This window comes from Bubalus kerabau, chromosome 22, assembly GCF_029407905.1.
Source record: "Bubalus kerabau isolate K-KA32 ecotype Philippines breed swamp buffalo chromosome 22, PCC_UOA_SB_1v2, whole genome shotgun sequence".
Lineage (NCBI taxonomy): Eukaryota > Metazoa > Chordata > Mammalia > Artiodactyla > Bovidae > Bubalus > Bubalus kerabau.
In genome coordinates, this window is record NC_073645.1 from 16,373,139 (window position 1) to 16,399,543 (window position 26,405).

General features: G+C 37.9%; 1 protein-coding gene across 9 annotated transcripts in view; it reads right to left on the reverse strand.

The window, feature by feature from the left end:
• The window catches only part of CPEB3 (cytoplasmic polyadenylation element binding protein 3), a 285,852-nt gene that overhangs the window by 112,756 nt on the left and 146,691 nt on the right, over positions 1 to 26,405 (reverse strand). For 8 of the 9 annotated variants that reach the window (XM_055561074.1, XM_055561077.1, XM_055561075.1 and 5 more), the window contains one exon: positions 1,619 to 1,778. In XM_055561074.1, the coding sequence (XP_055417049.1) occupies positions 1,619 to 1,778 (160 nt within the window). The remainder of the gene's footprint in view (positions 1 to 1,618; positions 1,779 to 26,405) is intronic. The other variant, XM_055561079.1, reaches the window with a different exon arrangement.

Here is a 26,405-nt window from a genome sequence, read left to right on the forward strand (position 1 = left end):
TTAAGAGAGAGGGGATATATATATGTATGTATGTATGTATGTATAGTTATGACTGATTCACAATGATGTATGGCAGAAACCAACACAATATTGTAAAGCAATTACTCTCCAATTAAAAATTTAAAAAAGGGGGGGGCCCCACAAGTGGAATAAGGTATTTACCCTGTCCCACAGTAAGGCACCCTCCATGCACTTTAGCAGTGCTACTCTCAACAAAGCACGACAGCTCCTGCTTAATCAATATCACAAAACTCTAGAAAATTATTTTATAGACCATAATCTAACATCCTTTCATAATCTTTTATTGCTAGAAGAATACAGACCAAGATAAGACAGACACGCGTAAAGAACAAGGGCTGACTTCTTTAGAATAACAGGATGGGCTTACAGCTGTTCTGGTAGAGAAGGACGACAAATGTAGCCTTAGAAGATACTAAAAACACAAAACAGTCTGTGAATATTATGTGTGTGTGTGTGTTTTTAACACCATTCTCACTTCTAAGTAAAATTACCATGTACCTAATCTTTACTGAAGAAAGATGTGGTAACAGTGACTAAATATAACAATGACAAAATGAGAGGCAGTTTTTTTCCTACTTCTGAAGGCCTTAAAATATAGCTTTTGTCAAAATCTTTTATTTTCTTCACAGCCTGTTAACTACTTTCTTTTCACTAGAAATTGAGGAAAGCAGCAGAAAATCCTGAGTGTGACAAGAAAACGATGAAATAGATTTTTGGTGTGGCGTGAGGAAATGACTATCACGTTCCCAGTCAGTCATATCCTATATAAGAGCCTGCAGAGAACCAGAGGGGATCAGATTCCTCACAACTCTAGAGGACATAAGGGTTCACACAAGATGAGTGTCCCTGTGGCTAACTCTTCCAGTTTTCAGATAGTTAGGCTCTCAACCCAAGTACAATGGCTATTTCCACAGAAAAATTCTATTTTACTATTTTAAAATATCATAATGCCCCCAAGAATTCCTATAATCCATAACAAGAACTATCTGTAATCATGAATGTAATATCATCCCCTCTCCTGAATTTACATGGGCTCTAAAAATAGGAAATCCTAATATTGCTGACCTTGGGACTTTATGCCTTACATTTAACTCAAAACATTTTCCCTGTGTTTAGCCTTAGAGAATGCAAAGTGTCACTACCTGCTCTTAAAGTCTACGTACTGATACTTCCTACACTAGGAAAGTGACTGTATTTTCATAAAACCCTTTTCTACAAAGTTTTCTGACAGAGCCTTTGGAGATTAAATCTCATACTTCCTTGTAGTAGACGTGGATTTAAATGAATTAATCCAGGTTCGGCCAAGGGTTTCAAATACACAAAGCCCAGAAAACTTGGCTTCTGGTCTCATGCTATAAACCACAACCTCAGCTACCCAGCACATGCTTCTGCCAGACATTATGATTAAAGCAGTCAACCGTGATTATGGTAGGTAGCTGAACCCAGGTTTAAAAAAAAAATCAACTTTAAATACATTCCACAATGCTTTACAGAAGCAAACAAACAAAAACAAAAAAGAAAAACAAAACACAATTAATAAAAAGCTGATTTTTGTTTAAAACACCAAGCAAGGAATGCACATATGAATATTCCTAACCTGCAAAATGATTCCTCCACATTATATCAGCGAAACTCATTGGTGGGCCACTGGGAGGGTAGTGTTTACCTTTCAGAGGCTCATGATCTGTCCTTATCATATCCATTAAGGAGTTCTCCAACGAGTGCAAGTTAAAAGTGTCATAGGGCCTACTCCGGTCCTAAAAATAAAAACAAAATAATACATAAAATTACTTCATAAAATTAATAACCATATCATTTGCTTCTTGCCATGGATTAATGACATGAATCAGGACTCAAGGTAGTTTGAATAACACGGTCATTCTTTTCATTAAGAATAATGACTTGACAACATGAAGTTTAATATCTTTTCATAATTAATTAAGTTGTATCCTTTTCCCTAATTATTCTTTAATGTATATGCCCCACTACTTCAGACAGATTTTCTCTCAAATGAACTAAAAAAAAAAAAGTAAATTCAAAAAAGAGTCAAGTGAGTCGACTTTGCCTTCAACCCTTCACCCTTTGCCTCTACTATCAAATGAATGTTCTATTCAAATGAATAGAGATTTTTTTTCCCTAAAGAAAGACACTAAGAACTCGGTCTACAAATGGAAACATTTCCCTAAAAAATCAAAAGAAGGCTATAGTTTCAATGTAATTAATCATATTGGGCATCTTTAATAATTATTACTAAGTTCCATACATTAGATATACTTTATAAAAATTAGAATGTGTACTAAAACTACCTTTTGAAAAACACTACATGAAAAACCCTTTAACCCAAGGTTGTGTGTTTTCATGATGTTAGATTCAACAACATTTTGAAAACAGAGAACCAACACAAACTAAGTGAAGAAAATAACTGTTCTACTGTGTTTCATTTAAGCCCACAGGAGACCATCACCTACAAATTATTTTTAGTAGTATGAGCCTAAAAGGAAGTGTGGTTCATGGCCTAACTTAATACTACAGAACAGATTTAGTTTGCTTTTGTTAAAAGAAAAGCAATACAGTCATAAACCTCAACAACCACACCAAATCAAACTACAGCAATGAGAGATTATTTTCAGGGTCCTGAAGAGTTTATCCAGCTTTGCAAATGATCACTTATCCTCCCCTTTGAGCAACAGAATAACAAAATGACTGCCTAGACGAGCAAAAAGGGATACACTAGGTAAAAACCTCAGCTACAGTCATCATTTTCCAGCTTCAGTCTTAAAATCTTGGGAAGCTGTTTCTTTCTGGTTTCTGGAAAGTATAGCCATATACCTATCCATGGAGGCAGAAAGGAAGGTGGCATTTCCTCAGCACTGAGCATAAAGTGGGAACCCAGAGGGTTACTGAATGAATGAATGCAATAAGTTTGGCCGCAGGACCCAAGAAGAGCCCTAAACTGAGAACCAGAAGCAAAACTGCCAGAACAACTACAATCAACGAGGGGCTTCTGGACATCATTATCTACCGCTCCAGTCTGTGCCTGAAATTTCTTCCTTTATACAAGTGAGAGGATTGAACTAGATTATTTATAATACCTCTTCCAATCCAATACTTGTTTTTAACTCACACATTAAGAAGGGCATAGATGTCTTTTTAAATTCACATATGAGGTAGAGGGCACAGATATTTTCAGATGCTACGGAGAGAAATTTCATTCTTACAAACCTTTAATGCCCAAGCTGAGGGCCAGGCCCTGGTGATTCAGAGATTAATGTTATAACCTAGTCCGTTTGCAAGTAATTAGTAGAGGGAGACATAACCAGTTAAATTAAGAGTATGACAGGTGTTTTAACAAAGGAATGTAAAAAGTACAATGAAAACTAAGTCACATCTACTTCTTAAAGAACATACAGGGGCTTCCCTAGCAGTCCAGTGGTTAAGACTCTGTATTTACAATGCAGGAGAAATGGGTTCGATCCCTGGCCAGGAAACTACGATCCCCCATGCCATGCGGTGCAGTCAAAAAAAAACAAAACAGACATATATTTGTGTGTGTATAGTTCTTTTTCAAATCACATTCTATAAAATCGTGTCTTAAATCCGGACCTGTCATTTAACCAGCAATTAAGCTTGTCTTCATTTATTCTTGATGTCTTTAGTATTCTCATTGGCAAAATGGGATCTTACCTGGGAAGATTAGGGTGAAATAAGTTAAGTATTCTTTTTACTCACTTTGTATTTGTCAAAGAGCTAGCATGCATCATTTCTTTGCTTTTTAACAATTTTATTTACTTATTCATTTTTGGCTGTGCTAGGTCTTTGCTCGGAGAAGGCAATGGCAAGCCACTCCAGTACTCTTGCCTAGAAAACCCCATGGATGGAGGAGCCTGGTAGGCTGCAGTCCATAGGGTCGCTATGAGTCAGATGCGACTGAGCGACTTCACTTTCACTTTTCACTTTCACGCAATGGAGAAGGAAATGGCAACCCACTCCAGTGTTCTAGCCTGGAGAATAATCCCAGGGACGGCAGGGCCTGGTGGGCTGCTATTTATGGGGTCGCACAGAGTTGGACACGACTGAAGCGACTTGGCAGCAGCAGCAGTAGCAGCAGGTCTTTGCTGCTGCATGGGCTCTTCTCTAGTTGTAGAGAGTGGGGGCTACTCTGTAGCTGCAGTGCACGGGCTTATTGTAGTGGCTTCTCTTGAGAAGGACGGACTCTAGAGCACTCGGGCTCCAATAGCTGTGGCATGTGAGCTCAGCAGTTGCAGCTCCCAGGCTCCAGAGTACAGGCTCAGCAGTTGTGGTGTACGGGCTTGGTTTCTCCACCAAGAGGTAGATCTTAGTGGAGATCTTCCCAAATCAAGGATCAAACCTGTGTCTTCTGCATTGACAAGCTGATTCTTCACCAATGAGCCACCAGGGAAGTCCAACATTTCTTGCTTTACTGCTGCCCTCCCACCCTTTTCTGCCTACACTCCATTTTTTTCCTTTTTAACACTCAGCAGTTAGTTGTGCACTAATGGATAAGAAAGAGACATGAAATACTTTCTTTGGTTCTCCATTTTGGTCCATATATAATTTAAGAAGGTCCCTTCTTTTGCCTTTATAATCTTGCTGCTGATTATTTGTTTTGCTTTGGGTTCAAGTTATCAGTGGAAACTCCAATTATTTATGGAGTAAAGCTTAATTTTCAGAAATGCAAGTTTATCTGTACCCAAAATAATAACCATCATATTCTTTGCCCAAAGCAAGAAGTAAAAAAGTATGCTGAGGAGGAGTCAAAAGGACAGACTATTTCTGGCACTGACAATCCCAGATTGTGTCTAAGAGCCTTCTATTATATGTATCCACACTTCTAACTAGAACCCTGAAGATGTGGCACTACTTCCAAAAAGGCTGATGAGGTGAAGGAACTATTAAAAAAAAAATAGCTGTTTGAAGGCATTTTAGAATCTTTCCAGCCTAGGACAGTGTATTTTTTTTTTTTCATTTAATTCTTCATATGATCCTTCAAGGTAGATAACATATTCATTTTACACAAGGAAGGTAAGGTTCAGAGAAGATTCAAACCTGGATCTGACCTCCAAACCAATACTTAAGAAGTATAAAAATAGGTCCAAAGAAGTTGATCTAAGCTATATGGGATGGTAAACGAAAGTTCTACGGAAGCATAGCATTGCATCTAATTACCAATGAAATGACCTTCCTGGCAAGGTGGCAGTGAGTTTCTGTCAGAGGACTATCGGATATTAGATGACTGCCTGTCAGGAAAACTGCAGCAGACATTTGGAGAAGGAGTCACGTATCTGAAATTGTTCCCAACCTGCCAGATTGTTAAACTCACATGCAGAATGGTTAAAATGCAGGTTCCTGGGCTCTGGCTAAAAGCAACTTAATTATAATTTAAAAAGAAATGAATGGAACTTTGCTGGTGGGTACAGTGGATAAGAATCTGCCTGCCAATGCAGGGGACACGGGTTTGATCCCTGGTCCTCGAATGTTCCACATGCTGCAGAGCAACTAAGCCCACGCGCCACTACTACTGGCCTTGCACTCTAGAGACTGTGAGCCATAACTACGGAGCCATAACTACTGAGTTCAGTGTACAACTACTGAAGCCTGTGTGCCTAGAATCTGAGCTCCACAACAAGAGAAGCCAACGCAATGAGAAGCCCAGGCACCACAACAAAGAGTCGCCCCCACTCGCCACAACTAGAGAAAGCCCGTGCACAGCAATGAAGACACAGCGATCAAAAATAAACAATTTTTTTAAAAAAGAAATTAATGTCCTGGTGATTCTTATGACTGGCTAGATTTGAGAGCCACCAGACTGGATGATTCTTCAAGTTAAGCCTTTATACCCATGAATCTGATCACTACAATGGGACAGTAAAGCGAGGGGAGAGACTAGAGAGCAGCAAGAAATAAACAAGCTGGGTCACTTTGACAAGGGTCAGCTTTGTAGTCTCTTAATTGATTGTGGGTGAGAGAAGCAGTTGGTGACCTAGTTTTTGAAAGAACAGACTTTGAAATCAGACATCTGATTTTCAAATTCTGGCTCTGCCACTTGCTGGCATGTCATTCTGAACAAGTCTAAGCCTTGATCATCTACATTTATAAAATGGCAGTGAAAAGAATTCTCTTTTTATGGCTGTTTTCAGTACTAGATGGAAAAGTACAACGAGGCATCTGTACCTTGTTGTACTAATACTGAAATCTGTACTAATATTGGAATATTAGTGCTCAACAGATGAAACAAGTGAAATGCGCAGTGCAATTTGCATCGGCTTCTTAATTGAACAAATGTCAGTAAGTGCTAAGAGACTTACTTTCTCACTAAAATTAATTCTATCTATGCCTCATCAATTTATATTTACATACAATTCACTCTTCTTAGTTTTATAAGTAGTAAACATTGCTGAATTAACTGATTAACCAGGAACAAAAAAGATAGAAAAACTAAAAAATCTGAATTGAAATTCATCAGAAATTATGCACAGAGAAAATCAGACCACAATTTATCATTTAACAGAGGTGACAAATGGCAAATAATCACATAAAGTCTTTTTCTCCCATTAGCTCTTTTTCCAGGTATAGGGAGTAACAAATAGGGAAAACACCTTTTAAAGCTTGTTTTTAACAAGCAAACATATCAGGATGTATTAGTACATGTATAAATAATGTTTCCCATTACTGACTCTTTTCTCCAGAGATAAGGAAGGACAGATGTTATCAGTTAGATGTACACAGAGGCAGCCCACCCTCACTCTGCAGTTCATCAGGCCTGCTCTCCTTCTTCCCCTCGCTTGACTTCATGTTAATACACTTACCAAGTACTTAATGTGTGCCTGACACTGTTCTAAAAATGCTAAATGTATTCCCTCACAACTCTGTGAGGTAGGTAGCTTTTACCCCATTTTATAAATTAAGCAATTAAATCTTGGAGACAGAAGCAGCTGGCTCAAGGTTACAAGGCAGAACCAGGACTCCCTGTACCGCTTCCCTGACTTCCTCCTACTCCCTCCACCTTAAATCTTTTTCACAAACACCCACCTCAACCGAATCCTGACACAATCACAGAGAGGACTCTTTGATCCCACTCTCCCACACAGGCAACCTAACCTTCACTTGCCCTTGGTCAATGACCCTGGTTCTACTGACAACTAGTTAAATTCAAGAGGAAGTTTGATCTACCCTCCAGGACAACCTCAGGTAAGCCTCTACCAGCCCGATTTCATTTACTTGCCTTTTTCTTGGGAGAGAAATCCAGGACCCTTTCCAAATCTTTCTGGTTTATCCCCAGACACTTCCTCTCCTAGAGATACAAAGTCAAAGCTGCAAGGGGCAAGAGAGCATTTGGAAAAAAAAAAACAAAAAAAAGCAGCTCTGGAACCACATGATAAAATTAATCATGGTTATATAACTATTCAAAGTCACAAAGCTGGTCAGAAATCAGGATGTGAACCCAGATCTGTGACTTTCAAGTTCACACCAGTAATGCTCCAATGCTCTACACTGATCAATTGCCATGAGTCCCGTGAACAACGGGAGCTTGGCTGGGAGCAATGGGGCAGAGACAAGATCAAAAATCAAAAGGAGGACAGGTGTCTGAAAGGGCTAGCAAAGGATAAATAGGGTTGTGAAATGATATCAAAGAAAGAGGAGGAATTCCTGAAGGAGGTGTTTCTATTTATCATAGGGCTCCAACATACGTAGGATAAAATATTTCAAGGTTAAGAGCATTCAACTCATAAGCAAGAACCCACAAAACTAGCCATTTCTGAATTTCTACCATACTGCTTTTATTATCTGAGCAGTTTACATTATTTGAAACTATCTCAATTCCCTGTCCTATCCTATAAACATTGTTTAAGGGTAATGAATATGCTTTACCTGTTCTTAAATGGATATTTAATTACATAATTAAAAATATGAATATATTCTTCTCAAACACACACACACACACAATATATTACAGAAAAAGCAAAAACTGCCAATCCTCCTGCCTTTTTAAAACTCTCTAAGACCACTACATACATCTGGCATATATTGTCAGACTTTTTAAAATTCACACACATATATACATAGAAAACATATTATTTTTCTATTTTTTGTTAAATGTGAAAATATCCATGCTATCTTGCTATTTACTTTCTTTGATCAATACTGTGCTTCTGAGATGTTGTTTAGTCACTCAGTCATGTCTGACTCTTTGCGATCCCATAGACTCCAGCACACCAGGCTTCCCTGTCCTTCACCATCTCCCAGAGCTCGCTCAAACTCATGTTCATTGAGTTGGTGATGCCATCCAACTATCTCATTTTCTGTCATCCCCTTCTCCTCCTGCCTTCAATCTATCCCAGCATCAGGGTCTTTTCTAATGAGTCGGCTCTTCACATCAGGTGGCTTCTGAGATAGGTCCCTTTTAATATCTGTTCTTGCCTCTCCCCTCCCCAACTATACACACATACCTCCTACAAGGTAAATGCATAGTGAGCATGTTAAAAGCATCAAGTGATCACCCCAGTGTACAGTCTATAAAATAATTTCTGATTTTGAGATTCTTTTCCCTATCCCTCAGTTTCTCAAAGTTTCTTTTCTGGTCCTTTAAATACATTTCCTCCATACTTTGTCTCAGTTCAGTTCAGTCGCTCAGTCATGTCCAACTCTTTGCGACCCCATGGACTACAGCACGCCAGGCTTCCCTGTTCATCACCAACTCCCAGGGCTTGCTCAAACTCATGTCCATTGAGTCGGTGATGCCATCCAACCATCTCATCCTCTGTAGTCCCCTTCTCCTCCTGCCTTCAATCTTTCCCAGCATCAGGGTCTTTTCCAAGGAGTCAGTTCTTCACATCAGGTGGCCAAAGTATTGGAGCTTCAGCATCAGTGCTTCCAATGAATATTCAGGACTGATCTCCTTTAGGATGGACTGGTTTGATCTCCCTGCAGTCCAAGAGACTTTCAAGAGTCTTCTCCAGCACCACAGTTCGAAAGCATCAATTCTTTTGCTCTTAACCTTCTTTATGGTCCAACTCTCACATCCATACATGACTACTGGAAAAACCACAGCTTTGACTAGACAGATCTTGGCTACTTTGGCACAATGGTTTCCTGACCCCTGGTTTCTATGAAGGATACCACTACTAATGAAACGTAAGGATCTATGGAATCTGACAGCCCTGAGTAAAAATCCAAGAGGTAATACATGCTAAAGATCAGCATGTAGTAATCTCAAGCATAGAATATGCTTAAGAGTACCAGAAAGAACAAACAGAACATTTTATAACAAATATTAGACAGGGATAGGAAACAATTAGGTGAGTAGTAATATAAAATTTCTATTTATCACAAAGTAGAAGTCTAGGAATTTATAGTTCTAAACCAATACCACTGTTATATGTCAGAACGTATCAAAAGCATGAGGTCCCTATATCAAACTGAACTTTACTATAGTACCAAGCCGCTTGATAAACATTTGCCCAAAGATTAAAACCTTTCTCACATAAAGGAAAATCAATGTCACTAATCTATGGGGAAGAGAAAAAAAAATACTTTTCAAATGTAGATTTTCATCTCATCTTCAGTAGGTATCAAGTCCTTCAGTCAATTTTAACCATCTCAAATGAGATTATCATATTTGTAGCCCTCTTGAAAATGTGATTGTAGACTCTTCCTCAGTCACTCAACAGCAAGCAGATGCACCTTTTATCCAACCTGAAGTCCTTACAAAGTTGAGATCTCTCTCACTTTCCTATCTTCAGAAAAAAATAATTGATCCCAGCACCTGCTATGAATTTTAATAATCTTTAACATTATTGTCAATTCAATTCTCCATGCAAGAAATTCTCAAGAACCTGCAACACAGCCGTACATAAAGAAATCAAAGCTTTCTCATCCTTTTCTTCATAAGGATGACTAATTCCAACCACTCAAACTTTTCATCAGATCATATTTTTTCCTTACTGTATAAGAGCAAAAAGGATAGTTTGACTTGCTTGAGAGATGCGCAAAAATGAGATGAGCATGACAACTTGCGGGACAACCCAAGAGTTTCACCTCATCTCGTCCTGTTCCCTGCCACCCAATCTTCCTGCACGGCTCTCCTCACTGGTTTACCATAAGATGTGGTAAGAGGCCCAGTTTATCAGACACAGGGAAACATGGCTCTTAGAATGTTATTCACCATAAATGACATTCACTTTGAGGCCAGATCTAGCTGGGTAAATACTGACGGGGTCAACTGGACAAAAAGTACAAATGCCTATTGCTACCACTTCTGACTGTGGTAAACAGCTCAGAGCTAAGTACATAAGCACTTTTAAAAAGAGTGATTATACAGTTTAGCAGTGTGCTAGGTAAAAGGCAGAAAGTCAGACCTAGAAAGGACACAGAAAGGGAAAGCGGTAACTAGAGAGGTCAGAAGAGCAGGGTCCAAGGAACTCCGAAAATTAAAGTTCCCCTTTTCCTGGTTATTGTGCATATGTGACTAGCTGATGTTGTCCCAAAAGTGTTAGGCGGCAGAATATTATCCCAAGTAGCTGATTATTAGACATGACAATGTAAGAGGAGCTTGACCTTCACAACCAAAACCTATCTTAGAATATTATGCAAAGGTACATATACTCTCTATATTGTTTTCTTGTTACTGACCATAAATGTCAGAATCCATCCACACAAAAAAAAAAAAATAATAAAAAAAAAAAAAAAAAAAAAAAAAAAGAATCCATCCACAAAACTGACCATTTCCAGGTATTGTTGGATTCTACTGGTGTTCCCGACCCCAACATCTTAACTCCAGATAATCTACACTAATGCCTGTTATCCTTAATAAACTATAACTTCCATGGGAGCAGAGAGATAACTTATTTCTCCATATTTTCACCACCCAGTAGAGGGCCTGGCATATAACAGGCATTCAGTAAATGACTGCTTTACATTTAAATCATCCTCCCAATGGCTTCATACTGCAAGATTTTCATTTAAAACTAACAAAGAACCACATACCTATTAGAGAGGCTAAAACCCGAACAAACAAACAAAACATCCTGACAATTCCAAATGCTGACTAGGACATGCAACAACTCTCATAAATTGCTGGTGGGAATGCAAAATGTTACTGCCACTTTGGAAAAACAATTTGGGAACAAAAACACATGTCCATACAAAAATCTGTACATAAATGCTCACAAAACTTTATAAAACAACTTTACTTACAATTTCCAAAAACTGGAAACTATGCAAATACCCACCAAGTGGAATATTATTCAGCAACAAAAAAATGAAATACTGATGTTCTCTAACATGGGCACACCTTAAAAATACTATGATGAGTGAAAGAAGCCAGTCACTAAGAATCACATGTTGTATAATTCCAATTATAGAAGACGTCCAAAACAGGCAAATTATCCAGAGACAGAAAAGTAGACTGGTTATGGCCTAGGGCTAGGAGAGTCGGGAGGGAAGTCGGGAGTGACTGCTCATGGATACAGGTTTCTTTTGGCCATGATGAAAATGTTCTAAAATTAGATAGTAATGACTGACACACAATTTAGTACATATACTCAATGGGTGAATGAATTTCTTGGTTTATGAATTATATCTCAATAAAACTATTATTTAAAAAAAGAAAAAAGCCTTCCTAAGATTTGAATAGGAATTATGATACAGCCTGAAAATCACCTAGTTTGGTCACAGCACCTAAGTCCTAACAACTCCTTGAGCTATGACTGAAGAAGGCAAAGTATGTTCCATTTAGGAGCCACTGAAGGATCCAGGTAATTAAATCGAAATCACACAGTAGTGAAATTCAAAAGGCAACCCCACTGCCAGTCATATAACTAATGCCATTCATTGTCACAGTATGTATCATTTCTACTTCATTTTTTGGCTGTACTTCGTGGCATGTGGGATCTTAGTTCCCCGACAAGGGATCAAATCAAACCCATGCCCACTGCAGTGGAAGCGTGGAGTCTTAACCACTGGACGGCCAGGGAAGTCCCTTCATTTCCGTTTATAAAGATGTCTTTAATGTTCCTCCGGAAACCCTCAACCACAGCACCTTTTCATGTCTCCTATTGTTTCTGACCAGTTTTTTCTTTTTTAATCCCAGAGATTCCAGTCTTATAATGATAGTACCGTGACTTTCAGTGACCCAGCTTATCCCATGTACAACCTTTTAAGAATGATATGCTCCAGCATCTACCTAAAAGCACTACTAGGCCATAAAATATATCTACATTCATAACACATACACACCAAAACATGCTCTGCTGCTGTTCAACTGTTTGGCTCCAACGGTTAGGTGAAGTGACAGCAGAATTCGCAGATTCACCAGAATCTGACAGGGGCCGCAACGTGAATGCTTCTGCTCTGGCCCCTTGTTATCCTTTGATCCCTGTATTTAAAAACTGGTCAGCAAAATACAGCTGCTTTAATGCAAATAGTCCTATGGCAATGAAAACAACAAAGCAACAACTCTGCCAGTTTGGGCTAGCACCTGTTTAGGGTTCTTCTCCCCTTCAGAAACCAATAGATGATGCCGTGCCCAGCGTCCACGTAGATTAAGGGCTATGGACTCTAGCTTTTTGCTGTCACTCCCCAGCCACCACTGGAGATGTCACCAATGTGCTGTGTGTTTATTTTTAAGCAGGGAACCTGGTGCGTACCAAGAAAATTCACCCCACGTTGATGGACTGGAACCAGAGGAAGAGAAGCACAGTATGCTTTCTGTTTCCAAACCCCTCTCTTCTAATGGAAGGAGGGAAAACAAACCCCCCAAAACCCTGCTTCTCCAGTTTACTGTACAATCTCATTCGAGTCAAGATGAGACCTATAATAAAAACAGATTAAGTAACAACAAATATAAGGATAAGTATAGTTAAAAGCTCTGTCTTAACCATTTTTAAAATGTATTCTTTTTGAATTTGAAAAGGCTTACTCCCCCTTTATGATCACTGGCTCTGACATAAAATTCTGATTTACAAAAATAGCTTCCAATCTATCTCTAGAGAGAGGGAAATGGATGGGTATACTGGTTTTCATTACAAGTCTTGTAGAATTTATTAGGTCACAGCTACCATATAATGGATAATTAATATGTGCCAGACCCTGTGCTCAGTACTTTACTGGGGTTATTTAATCTTCACAATTTTCCTATGAGGTAGATATTATAATCTCTATTTTACAGATGAGGAAACTAAATATTAAATTCAGTTCTCAATACAAATCAGGTATCCTTGGAGAAGGCTAACCACACACAAAAAATTATTTGTTATGTAAGAATTCCAGGAAGAAAAGAACATCTATAAATCCTCAGCCTAATCTGCCATTTAGATGTTATCACATTTAACGTGAACTTGTTAAAGTATCCAAAATGCAAAGCATCTATATTTATTAAAATATTTGGTATTTGGAAGGTTAAAAAAAATTTTTTAGTTCAAAATGAATCCCATATCATTCTTGTAATGCTCCTCTAAGGTACTTTAGAGATTATACAGTAAAATGCAATAATTTAGATTAAGGGAAGTTCAGTCAGAATTTCCAAAATATCTACATCACAGAATATTTTTTAGAAGAACAGCTTTAAATGTTAGTGCTAACAAGATTTTGTCAAGTGTGCTGAGGGCTGTTTTTCTTCATTTATTCCACATGCATTTATTAAAAACTTTAATATGTCAAGCATTAAAGATTAAGAAGTTAAGTGAGGCACAGCCTGTCCATAAGAAGCCAGCTGTCTCACTTACAGATAATTACCATATAATGAGGTAAGCACAATGACAGAGCTATGTGCTTGGAATTATGGGAGCACAAACGACAGAGACATCAAAAATGTTTCCAGAAAAAGAAGGCCAGAGGCACAGAGACCTGCACAGACATCTGGGTCCAACTTCCTCAAGAAATCTGGAAGGACCCAAAGAGATTCTTCAAAGGAAATATATGCTATAGGCTATAAACAGATAAGACTCATTTGTAAATACTATTAACATTAAGGATACAGCTTTGGAAACCATTTGTCCAGCACAGTATAAGGTTAATTTGTGTGTGAATGTGCCCAACTTCAGAATAATATTCTACCACAAAAGAGTCCAAGTTTATTTTAAAGACTATTTTTTTGTGGCCTTAAATCTTTTCCCTGGTATTCAACTTTGGGGATCTGGAGGAGAGTATTACCTTTATCTGTTAAGTCAGATCTGCAAATAGTTATTCACTAGCATCCTAAAGCAACAAGTAATCTGATTTCCTCCTGTTACCTTTTATTTACAGAGTACTTTACATCCCTGAAAGCATCTTCCCACACCTGAGCTCATCTGAACGTCATTAGGGTGTTCGTTTGAGACTTACTTAGCACACCCAATACCATTTCAACATATCCCAGAACGTTGTCGTCTTATTAAACCAGCAACAGGGCTAACAAAAACTCCTGGAATTAAATACTTGCAGAACTGATCAACACTGGTTATGTGCCCAGTACTGTTTTAAGCACTTTACATGTTTCATCTCATTTTTTTCTCATAAGAGAAAGAGTCTATGGAAATAAATACTATTATCTTGTTTTATTAGAAACTGAGGCAAAAAGACATCAAACAGAAAGTATCTGAGATAGGAGCCAAACCCAGGCAATTCTAAGCTTTAAAACTATGTGCTCTTCTGTGTCTAGGTGGGTAATCACTCCTAGTTAATAATTTTCATTTCTGTTATTATCTAGCCATTATTTTTCGATCATTCCTGGTGTGGAGTGGTATTTGTATGAAAAAGAGTTGTACCTTTTTATATTATTGTTTCTTATTCATTAAGCTGAATCCTACAGAAACAAAAGAAAGCAAAAATATGAATAATTCTAAAGTGGTTTTTTTCTGTCTATAATTTTAAATCTTTCCCACATCTATTAGATGACTGAAAAAACCCTAATGTTTTACTTCAACTTGTGTTTCAAACACTACTTTGAGGGAAGTGTTTACTTTTAAGTGAAAATTTTTCACTTAACTTGCTTTTTAAAAGTAGTTAAAGTAAGACCTTGTTTTAAGGTGAAGACATTCGGAGAGTCTTAAACTGACTCAATTCACGAAAATTACTTTTATTTCCAAAATCTGGTGGGAATTTGACAGACTAAAAACTGAGATACCAATGTAAAAAAATTTACATGTGGACATAAATAAATACACAACCACAAATACATGTTTGTGTATAAATACATAGATATTATTCTTTCCATGAACTCTATGTCACTAGAATATAATATAGCTTCTGGAGACAGAAGAAAGAACAAGCAAGTGGACTGGCTGTTCTGATTATCCTCATTCAACGAGACTACGAGGTATGTACAGTATTCCAAAAGCAAAGACTCAAAAGATGGATTTCAAGGCACAAGTTGAGAAAGGAATAAAGAAAGAAAAGCCAAGAAGAACTAAAAAGGAAAAAGCAGAAAGAACTCACTATTCATACAACGATAATCAGTCTTGGTTCAGTGGTTAGGACTCAGCACTTTCACCGCCATGGCCTAGGTTCAACTCCTGGTCAAGAAACTAAGATCTCGCAAGCATGTGTGTGTGTGTGTGTGTGTGTGTGTGTGTGTGTGTGTGAGTCGCTCAGTCGTGTCCCACTCTTTGCAACCCCATGGACTGTAGCCCACCAGGCTCCTATGTCCGTGGGATTCTCCAGGCAAGAATACTGGAGTGGGTGGCAGGGCCAAAAAGAAAGAAAATCAGTCTTTTCATTGGGATGACCAATGGCAGCCAGAATGGTAACACTCTGCTGCTCTGTAGATAGGCAAAAGTAAAAATCTGTAAATCACAACACATCGAAAAGCACTCACATTTCAATAGAAATGGCAAGCTACTTAACCTCCCTGTGAATCAGTTTCCTCATATGAAAAATGAGAATAACAATAACACCTACTTTACATGGATGCTATGAAGATATCAGCAAAACACTTAGTAGACTATGCAACCGAATGTAGCACCAAGCAAATGTGAAATAAATAAACAAATGAATATTATTTGTCTCTGTCATCACCTAGGGAAGTGAAGGTGTCATATAACATGGTATGGCATTTCAGAATGAACCTTAATTCCTTTTTCATGAAGTAATGATGAACTCAGGTAAAAGTAAGGCATGATTTACAGGCTACAAACTATGGAATTATGAAAGAGGCAAGTGGCAGATAATAAATTGCATTCAAGTGGAACTGAATACATATACATACATCTCTCTCTACATGCATGCCCATGTGCTGTCACTTCAGCAGGGTCCGACTCTTTGCGACCCTGTGGACTGTAGCCCCCCAGGCTCCTCTGTCCTTGGGATCCTCCAGGTAAGAATACTGGAGTGGCTTGCCATGTCCTCCTCCAGGGGATCTTCCCTGACCCAGGGATGGAATCTGAGTCTCTTATGTCTCCTGCATTAGCAGGTGGGTTCTTTACCGCTAGTGTCATCTGGGAAGGATAGTTGGCACATGAAAAACCTACAGTAATTATTTTGAAATAACAGAAGACGGAAACTGCTGGAGATCAAAAGAAAGGAGGGAAAATATTATGTACACACATACCCACATACAGTCCTCTCCTCACACACACACACACACACACTCTTTGACTAATACCTAAACTACTGAACAATCTGTTAGTCACTTGGAAAAATCGTAGAGATGAACAAAACCTCAAGATATACGGTGCTTCCAAAACTACTTTTCATTTGAATAATTTTGTTGACAACTCATCTATCCTATATGAAAACTATTTCATTCAAAATGTAAATATAAAAGCTCAAAGATAATATCTACGAATATTTTTAGTGACAACAAGAATGCATGTAAAATGTCTTTGTCAACTATAAAGAAAGCACCACATAAAATTAACAGAAACAGTGTCAGTACAATATATGCATTTAGTCATTTCTGGGAAATATCTGTTGCTCAAAATACCAGCTTTAGAAAATCTGACGAAACATTCTACCTGATGGAAACAAAGACTTAGCCTAGTAGACAGTCTGTCAAGCATGTTAAAAACCTCTTATATTTTCTTTGTAAATTATATATTGTATCTCTCTATATGTTGTTTTAATGATGGCATGCTAATGGAAACCATAGATTTATGCATAAAAGTAAGAAATAAAATAGAAATCACAAGTTATAAAACTATATAAAACTTTTAATTTATGTACTTAAAAAAATTCTAATATGTAGTGGAATTAAATGCAGTTTTGTTCTGTATTTTCCAAGCCTCCTGTAGATGTGTTATCATGTTTTCATAATTTAAAAAATAAAAAAGAGAAAGAAAAACAATCAGGTGCCCTGTGGGGGGAAAAAACTATACTATGGTTTGTAGTACAGATATACTGTGCCAAATCATGACATAAAGCACAAACTAAAACAAAACTGCTTTAATCATCAGTTCACTCAGACCCATTTGTTCTAAGACTATATATTTGCAATGTCCAATATGGTAGCCCCTACCCGCATGAGTCTACAGAGTAACTGAAATGTTGCTAGAACAAATTGAGATGTGCTGTAGGTGGAAAACCACATCCTAGATTTTGCAATATAGTATGAAAAGAAGGATGTAAAATACATTGTTAGTAATTCTTATATTGGTAACATGTTGAAATGATATTTTGGATACATTACTAAAATTAATGTCACTTGTTTCTTTTTACTTTTTAAATATGCCACTAGAAAACTGACAATTATCCTATGTGCCTTGCAGTCCATTTCTTTGGGCAGTGCAGCTACAGACAGATTTAATGGCAACTCAGCTTGAATTCCTATATTCCAAAGTTAAAATCACTATTCCGGAAACTAGACTAGTTTACAAATGTAACCAATCCTTGCCCAAGCTATGCTAATTTCTGACCTAAAACCACCCTATTACTAAACTCAGTCAGTTCAGTCGCTTAGTCATGACCAACTCTTTGCGACCCCATGGACTGCAGCACGCCAGGCTTCCCTTCCATCACCAACTCCTGGGGCTTAGAATCGGTGGTGCCATCCAACCATCTCCTCCTCTGTCGTCCCCTTCTCCTCTCACCTTCAATCTTTCCCAGCATCAGGGTCTTTTCCAATGAGCTAGTTCTTTTGATCAGGTGGCCAAAGTATTGGAGTTTCAGCTTCAACATCAGTCCTTCCAATGAATATTCAGGACTGATTTCCTTTAGGATGGACTGGTTGGATCTCCTTGCAGTCCAAGAGACTCTCAAGAGTCTTCTCCAACACCACAGTTCAAAAAGCATCAATTCTTCGGCACTCAGTTTTCCTTATAGTCCAACTCTCATATCCATACATGACCACTGGAAAAACCATAGCCTTGACTAGACGGACCTTTGCTGGCAAAGTAATGTTTCTGCTTTTTCATATGCTGTCTAGGTTGGTCACAGCTTTTCTTCCAAGGAGCAAGTGTCTTTTAATTTTTTAATAAAAAAATAAAGTCTCTCACTGTTTCCATTGTTTCCCCATCTATTTGCCATGAAGTGATGGGACCGGATACCACGATCTTAAGTTTTCTGAATGTTGAATTTTAAGACAACTTTTTCACTCTTCTCTTACACTTTCATCAAGAGGCTCTCTAGTTCTTCTTTGCTTTCTGCCGTAAGGGTGGTGTCATCTGCATAACTGAGGTTAATGAACTAACCTCAGCCTCCAAAACTTACTTATGTATACTAACTCCCCCACTTTCAAGACACTCATGAGACTGTCAAGATGGTGCTAGCTCAGCAAGTTTAGGAAATCTGGCTTTGTATGATCAACTGGTTTCCTTGGTGGTCTCTGTATGTGGCATTAACAAAGTCAATGAATTAAGAGTTGTAAAATGCAATAAGTCATACTGAGGAGGTGTAACAGGAACAGTCAGAAAAAAGTACTCATATATAGGTTGTTCTGTCTAGTGATTTAAATTATCTAAATTGAAATCCACACTTGTAGCAATCTACCTTTTTCTGGAAAAGTGAAAGAGCAGATCACATGGGCACTAAAGTTCCTGCTATAGAGTAGGATGGAGTATGTAACATTAAATTAGACAACAGGTATACTGTTATCAGTTTTATTGAGGTTTCTGAGTCTTATAAAAAGGCTGGAAACATCATCTAAAGTTTCAGACTGTAGAATCCTTATTATTTTCTTGTTTTGTACAAGAGTGGAGTTTTAAGGAAGAAACAAAACAAATGTGGCCATCTCTACTTTTCTTTCAGTCTTGGTAGTTTAGTCACTAAGCCATGGCTGATTCTTTTGCAACCCCATTGGACTGTCGCCTGCCAGGCTCCTCTGGCCCTGAGATTTCCCATGCAAGAGTACTGGAGTGGATTGCCATTTCCTTCTCGAGAGGATCTTCCTGACCCAAGGATCAAACACCGGTCTCCTGCATTGCAGGTGGACACTTCATCAACTGAACCACCAGGAAAGCCCTCTCAGTCTTAGAACTCAGTAAAACACCAATTTAAAGTCCAAAGGCCAGGATAAACCCCCTAGTTTAGAGCTGATTATAATGTGGCAAGTTAGTTGACGTCCACCAAGTCTGCCCAGTACAGAGTGAATTACGTTGTGAATTACATTGTGCCATTTTGATTCCCTTCAATGGCAACATTTAAACTCCAGAATCATAGCCACTTAAATAAGCCGTATTTATGAAAAGCTAAATACACCCTCAAATTGCTAAACAGAAAACCATACATAAGACTCAATTTTCAACTTTTCACCATTGCACACATACTAATCTCAAGCAACACATTCCCACTTACTGCAAAATAATCACCCATCCCACCCAAAGGTTAACTATTTTCTTCTGAGGAAACTTCCTCAGAGTTCTCCACATCAGTAAATTAGAAGATTTTCTTAATAAATACAGACATCAGATACCCTCCAAATCTTATGGCAACCTAACTACAGAACATCAGAATAAAAATCTTAACTTGGGAACTATGCATTTATGACAAAAATACGTTTACTTGATTTATTAATATGATGAACAACAATCTCGCAGTTTTACTTTCATTTTTAACAAGTTTCTTATTTCCCCACTCTCAACGAATACTCAAATCAAATCCATATTAACAAATGAAGAATGATTAAGAATGACCACTGAGAAAACAGTATTCTAAAACCAAAGAGAAATTTTTACTTTTATTTTAGATCACTAATACCACTTCATAATTAAATGGTCTATTCAAAATGTCTCCACAGGATGTGTGTCTATATGTGTACACACATATGTAATAAGGAGAGATGTGTTCAAAAAGCTCAAAAAATTATAAGCAGAGACCCTGTTTTCCAGCCTGCCTTCAAGTCTACAATCTACAGTGAGCCAACATAAATTGCTGAACACCTAAGATGACCCTTTTGTGAATTCTGTAAAGGAAGAGCAACAGAAGGTGTTACAGGAAACACTATAGCATGAAGAGACACCCTCATTCAATGCCAGGACCTGACCTTACATCAGTTCTGCATTTTCACTTTTAACTCCATGCCTGCAGCTCATCTTTACTTGAACAGCCCTTGAGCAACATAACACTCACCCTATTTGGGGACAGGAATTCAAGAAGTGAAAATATCCCTGTCGGGAGTTAAAGAAGAAAACAGCAACAGCAATTTTGATTTCTTAAGCTCCAAATGATAAAATTCAGACAGAAGGTGGCAAAATTCTGCAAGTGCCAAAGAGAAGGGGGCAAGGCCATCCTCTTCCTCAATCCTTTTAATGGATAGGGACCTCTGTAGAGAATGTTATGGAAAATACATTGTCACCACATTTTAGCTGGGGTAAAGCCATGAAGGGAAAGAGAAAGAGGAGAGGAGAAAAGCATAACGTAGATACTGTTTTAAGCATAACCACTCAGAAGAATCTTGTACTCCAATTCCTCAACCCCATCCATCAGCACTCCTGACATATTTCCCTTTGTAAGGTTTCCCAGTTATACCTCCCTTGATGGACTGGTTTTCATCTGATTCTTGGCCTGGGAAGTAGTCATAATAGAGCTCACCTTGGATTATTTGTGAAACGATGCATTAGTGTTATTTGAATTTTTCTATATATTGATATTTCAGAATAAACAGTGGGGAGAAATTCAGTTTAGTTCAGTCGCTCAGTTGTGTCCGACTCTTTGCGACCCCATGGACTGCAGTACGCCAGGCTTCCCTGTCCTTCACCGTTTTCCAGAGCTTGCTCGAACTCATGTCCATTAAATCAGTGATACCATCCAACCATTTTGTCTTCTGTCATCCCCTTCTCCTGCCTTCAATCTTTCCCATCATCAGGGTCTTTTTCAATGAGTCGGATCTTCGTATCAGGCAGCCAAACTATTGGAGCTTCAGCTTCAGCATCAGTCCTTCCAATGAATATTCAGGACCTATTTCCTTTAGGACTGACTGGTTGGATCTCCTTGCAGTCCAAGGGACTCTCAAGAGTCTTCTCCAATACCACAGTTTGAAAGCATCAATTCTTTTGTGCTCAACCTTCTTTATGGTCCAACTTTCATAACCATACACAACTACTGGAAAAACCATAGCTTTTGTGGTCAGCAATGTCTCTGCTTTTTAATACACTGTCTAGGTTTGTCATAGTTTTTCTTCCAAGGAGCAAGTGTCTTTTAATTTCAGGGCTGCAGTCACCATCTGCAGTGATTTTAGAGCCCAAGAAATAAAGCCTTTCACTGTTTCCATTGTTTCACCTTCTCTTTGCCATGAAGTGATGTGACCAGAAATATCTCCCAAGATTTGGTGATAGGATAAACCTCCCTGCTGCTGCTGCTGCTAAGTCACTTCAGTCGTGTCCAACTCTGTGCGACCCCATAGAAGGCTCCCCCGTCCCTGGGATTCTCCAGGCAAGAACACTGGAGTGGGTTGCCATTTCGCTAAACCCAAGATTTTCATGCCTTCTCACCAGCCTCCCTGCCTCCAGGCTGCACTGTGGCAGGCACACACATTTCTTCAAACCATCTGCCTTATCTTTCTAAAAACATATTTTTATTGTGCCACTGCTCTCATATTAGTCCTTCAGGCCTCCCCAGTGTCTGCAGGACAACCCTGCTCTCTACAGCCAGACATTCAAAACTGTCACCATCATGATAAGCATCTTCAGTATTAGTCTAATTCTCTGCTCCATTTTCCTAAAGAAAGGCATCCTTTATCTCTTCTACTTCTAATCTAAGTTCTCTTATATGCTTTTTAAAACCAAGTGGAATCTAGTAAATAAAATATTTATTTATGTATAATCCTAAGGAACAACCAATCCATCCTTATCTCTCAGTAAGACCTAAAAGTTTCCATCTCTCATCAGAAAAGTCTTTTCAATAAGCCTGTTGATAGCTCATTTTTCTTTCCTTAGTTTGGATTTCCATGCTATTGAATCAAATTCTATTTATCCTTTAAAATGGAGCTACAGGGACACTAACACAATCACTTTTAAAATAAAAAAAAATTTTTTTTTTCTTTTTTGGCCACACAGCTTGGGAGATATTAGTTCTCTGATCAGGGGTTAAACTTAAGCCCTCAGCAGTGAAAGTATAGAGTCTCAGCCACTGGATCACCAAGGAACTCCCTATCACTTAAAAAAGAAAACTTCTAGGCCAAATTATTCTTGCCCCTACTTGGCCTTTCATGGCAACTAGCACATCACACTATCTGGTCTTTGCTTTTTATATTAAGCTCCATTGCATGTATGTTAGTTCCTAGAGATAGGATTCAGATAATTTGAGTCATCCTTAGGACCTAACACCAGTCCAAGAACATAGTCTGAACTTTGTAAATACTGAATTCAAACTCCAATTAACAGCATTGCCACATATATGTGAATTTCTATAGATTTATAATAAAGAGAAAATATATAAGAGTATATAAGAATTTTACACAGCATAGTTTCTACAGCTTTTTCTACAGAATACAGATCTATAGAACATATCTTTTCTACATAACCCATCTTTTTACAATTCTGACTATTGTGTGAAGTCATTAGACTAGATCATTAATAATATACACAATGCAAATTATGCTGAACACACGGTCTATCTTTCTTTGATGGTTTAGAACAAACGAACTGTCTTAGAGGCATCATGAATATTATGATCATGCCACAGGAGATTAAAAAACTGGGTTTTGAACTTGCTTCTGACATTCCCTAGAAGAAATTTTTTAATATAAATCCCTGATGTCAGCTTACTTGCCTATGGCTTGCTTGCATAAAACGAATATAAAATGGGCAATTGCTTAACTTCCTGGATAGGATAAAGTGGCTGCCTTTTTGAATATTTAATTATTGTAACAAAAGCTGAAGCATCCTTTTACCTTGCTTTGTCCTCTTCGCTGAAATCTTCTTCAATGTCTTTCAATGTCCTTTGACGTCTCAGTATTCAATACATTCTCTATTATTCATATCCCGCTAAGAGAATGTGTCACTTCAACTCCCTTGTCTGCTTCAGTACTCCATTATAACCCTCAGTGTACGGAATACCTTCACCATCAAGAGATTCTTCTTCCTTTTCTCCTCACTCCAGGCCTTACATTTTTGAAATGAAACTATAATATCCTTTAAATCCCCTTCTATATTTCACATTTAACAGAATTTAGGCCTGAATTAGAATATCAAATATCCCACTGTATTTTTAAATGAAAATCTTGTGTTATACCTGGATGATTCATCAACTTTAAAACAGCTGCACTGGAATAACATTTTATATGCTAGATCACATCAAAGTGGATAGGTCAAATGGAATCACCTACTCTGGCAAATAAGCAGGAAGTAGGCAGTAAACTCTAAAATGTTAACTAAATAATTTTGCTACCTTCAGATGAGCTCATGGCTTTGGAATGTTGAGGAATTCAAAGTCAAAATGATAAAATCAATCTCCCCACCCAGTCTCAAATCCTCTAAAATGCTAAATTTATAAAGCCTTTGAAAGTAGGGTTTAAAATTTTCCATTTACCAAGTTTTACACTTTGCAACAGCCTGAAACATTAGCACATTAGTCTGTCTTTATTCTGCTTAAAATCAACACAAAATTTAATTTGACAAACACTGCAAAATAATGTTTCATCAGCATTGTAAATGATTCAAAGTATTCCGACTATGTTTTTGCAGCTTAAGATACAACTATTTTTAAGCTTTTTCTCCCCCCTCAGATACCTTTTGAACTCTAAGTGAACATGATGGCAATGAGGTGCCTGGTAAAGCTTCAATTTAAACTGTCCCATTAAAAACAAACAACAACAAAACCCAGCAACTCCCTTCCCAAACAAGCAAACTAGCAAAACAGTCTTTCTGGTTTAAGTAGTTAATTGGTTACAAAGCTAAACAACAACAACATATAATGTTGTATCATACAGGCAACATTGTTTCTACATGAAAAATGTAAGATCTCTTGGTATCTTGCAGGTCTATCATTGAGATTTAGGACAACTGCTCCTCTACCTGTCTAAATTTCCAATTTTCACCCTCTCCTCTAGCTCAGTCGGTAAAGAATCTGCCTGCAATACAGGAGACCAGGTTTCAATTCCTGGGTTGGGAAGATGCCCTGGAGAAGGAAATGGCAACCCACTTTAGTATTCTTGCCTGGAAAATCCCAAGGACAGAGGAACCTGGAGGGCTATAGTCCATGGGGTTGCAAGAGTCGGACAACGATTTAGCAACCAAACCACCACTACCACCTCTAGTCTACTCTCTATTCTCTTCAGTAGGTTATAAAAGTAGGAAAAGCAACAACAAAGACACAAATGGGAAGGGAAATATTTCTCTGAGGAAAGGAGGTCACATATATTTGCAATTTCTGCATGCAGTATTTCTAACTGAACTAGAAATGGATCAACAGCCCTCTTTTGAATCAAAAATTTCTAGTCCAAAGAAAAAAGGAAAAAATAGAAAACAAAAACAGATGAAAAGACTTCTAGTCCATTTATTTATTCAATACATGAGCATCTACTATAGTTGAAGCTTTGCTTAATTTACTTTCCAGATTTACCCACAAGTTCCACCTTTCCAATTAAAAAAAAGAGCCCATAGTATATTCAACACCAGTGATTAATAAGCCCACAAACTTCTGTCCTACCAGGTTACTTACAAGTCCACCTAGAAATGATGAGTTTGTCCCCTAATCTTTCTAATGTTAGTGTCATTGTAAGTATGTGATTTAATATATATAAACCAATTAAATAAATGCCCAAAAATTATAATGAAAAGTTAATTTGAGTGCCCCAGAAAAAGCTAGATAAAAGAGGAGTTAAATCGCTTCTATTTAGAAAGTCCTCAAATTATAGTTAGGGAAAATTCCTTTGAGCTATGATGAGGGAGAAAGATAAAAGTTTACGAGATGCCTAAGTTTTCATCTTTTAAAGGTGTATTGGGTGCCTTGACATCGCTTTTATTCTACATCTGTGATTCTTAATCATTTTCAGGTTATGCATTCCTTTGGAAATTTAATGGATGTTAAAGCCCACTTCTCTCCCTAGAAATACAAATAAATAAACACACAATTCTGGTGGATCTTATACCCTGTCCCCATATCTCCTTCAGCCTCTCAGAGAGCTCATCTCTCTGTGGCTCTATGGATCTTAAACTTCAAAACATTTCATCATGTTTGCGCCCATTTTAAAAACTAAGCATTTTATTAGTACAGAAGAGCTAAATTCCATAAGATCTAATCTCAACTTTGCTAAGACCTTATTAGTGATATTTCAGTCTGGCTAATAACATATACTGACCTCTCAAGTGAGTTTATTCAACTTAAGTAATAAAGGATGCCCGGGCCCGCTTCTCTTAATTCTTGTTCCTCTCCCCTAAGATCAATTGGTTAGCAATTCCTTATAGCTTTTGTGATGCCTAGCTGTAACCCATAAACAAGATGACTACTCGGCTAACACATATTCTAATTCTCAGAATACCATTAAAAAAAAAAAAAAAAAAATCAAGACTAGAATCAGAAAAAGCTCTTGACTTAGAACGGTAGTTATTTCTTCTCTAGGATTTCATGTTCTAATAAGTAGTTCACAAAGTAATCTATCTTAATAAGGCCTTCTTCCCATGCATTAAGAGTCACACAAAAGCATGGGTGGATAAGAAATGTCAAATCACTTGCTCAAATATTCCCAACACATACCTTTCCCTCCTGAAGTTCCTTCACTCTAAACCCACCTGGGTTTATGAGTCATGAAAATTCTAATCTGCCACTATTAAGCCTTTTCACCTCTAAATCATCCTTCCCAGCTGCCTAACCAAAACTTGAACAGTCATTCTAAACGCCTCCTTCTCCTTTATTACCCACATCCAAGCAATCACCACTCCTCCAGTTGGTCTCCTAACTCACTCCTCAAGTCTGTGGCTTCCTCTCAATCACTTTAGGTCCTTACATGTTAACTGGTTTCCCTGCTTATGTATAGTTCCTGCATCCATATCCCAGAATAATCTTTCTGAAACAAAGAT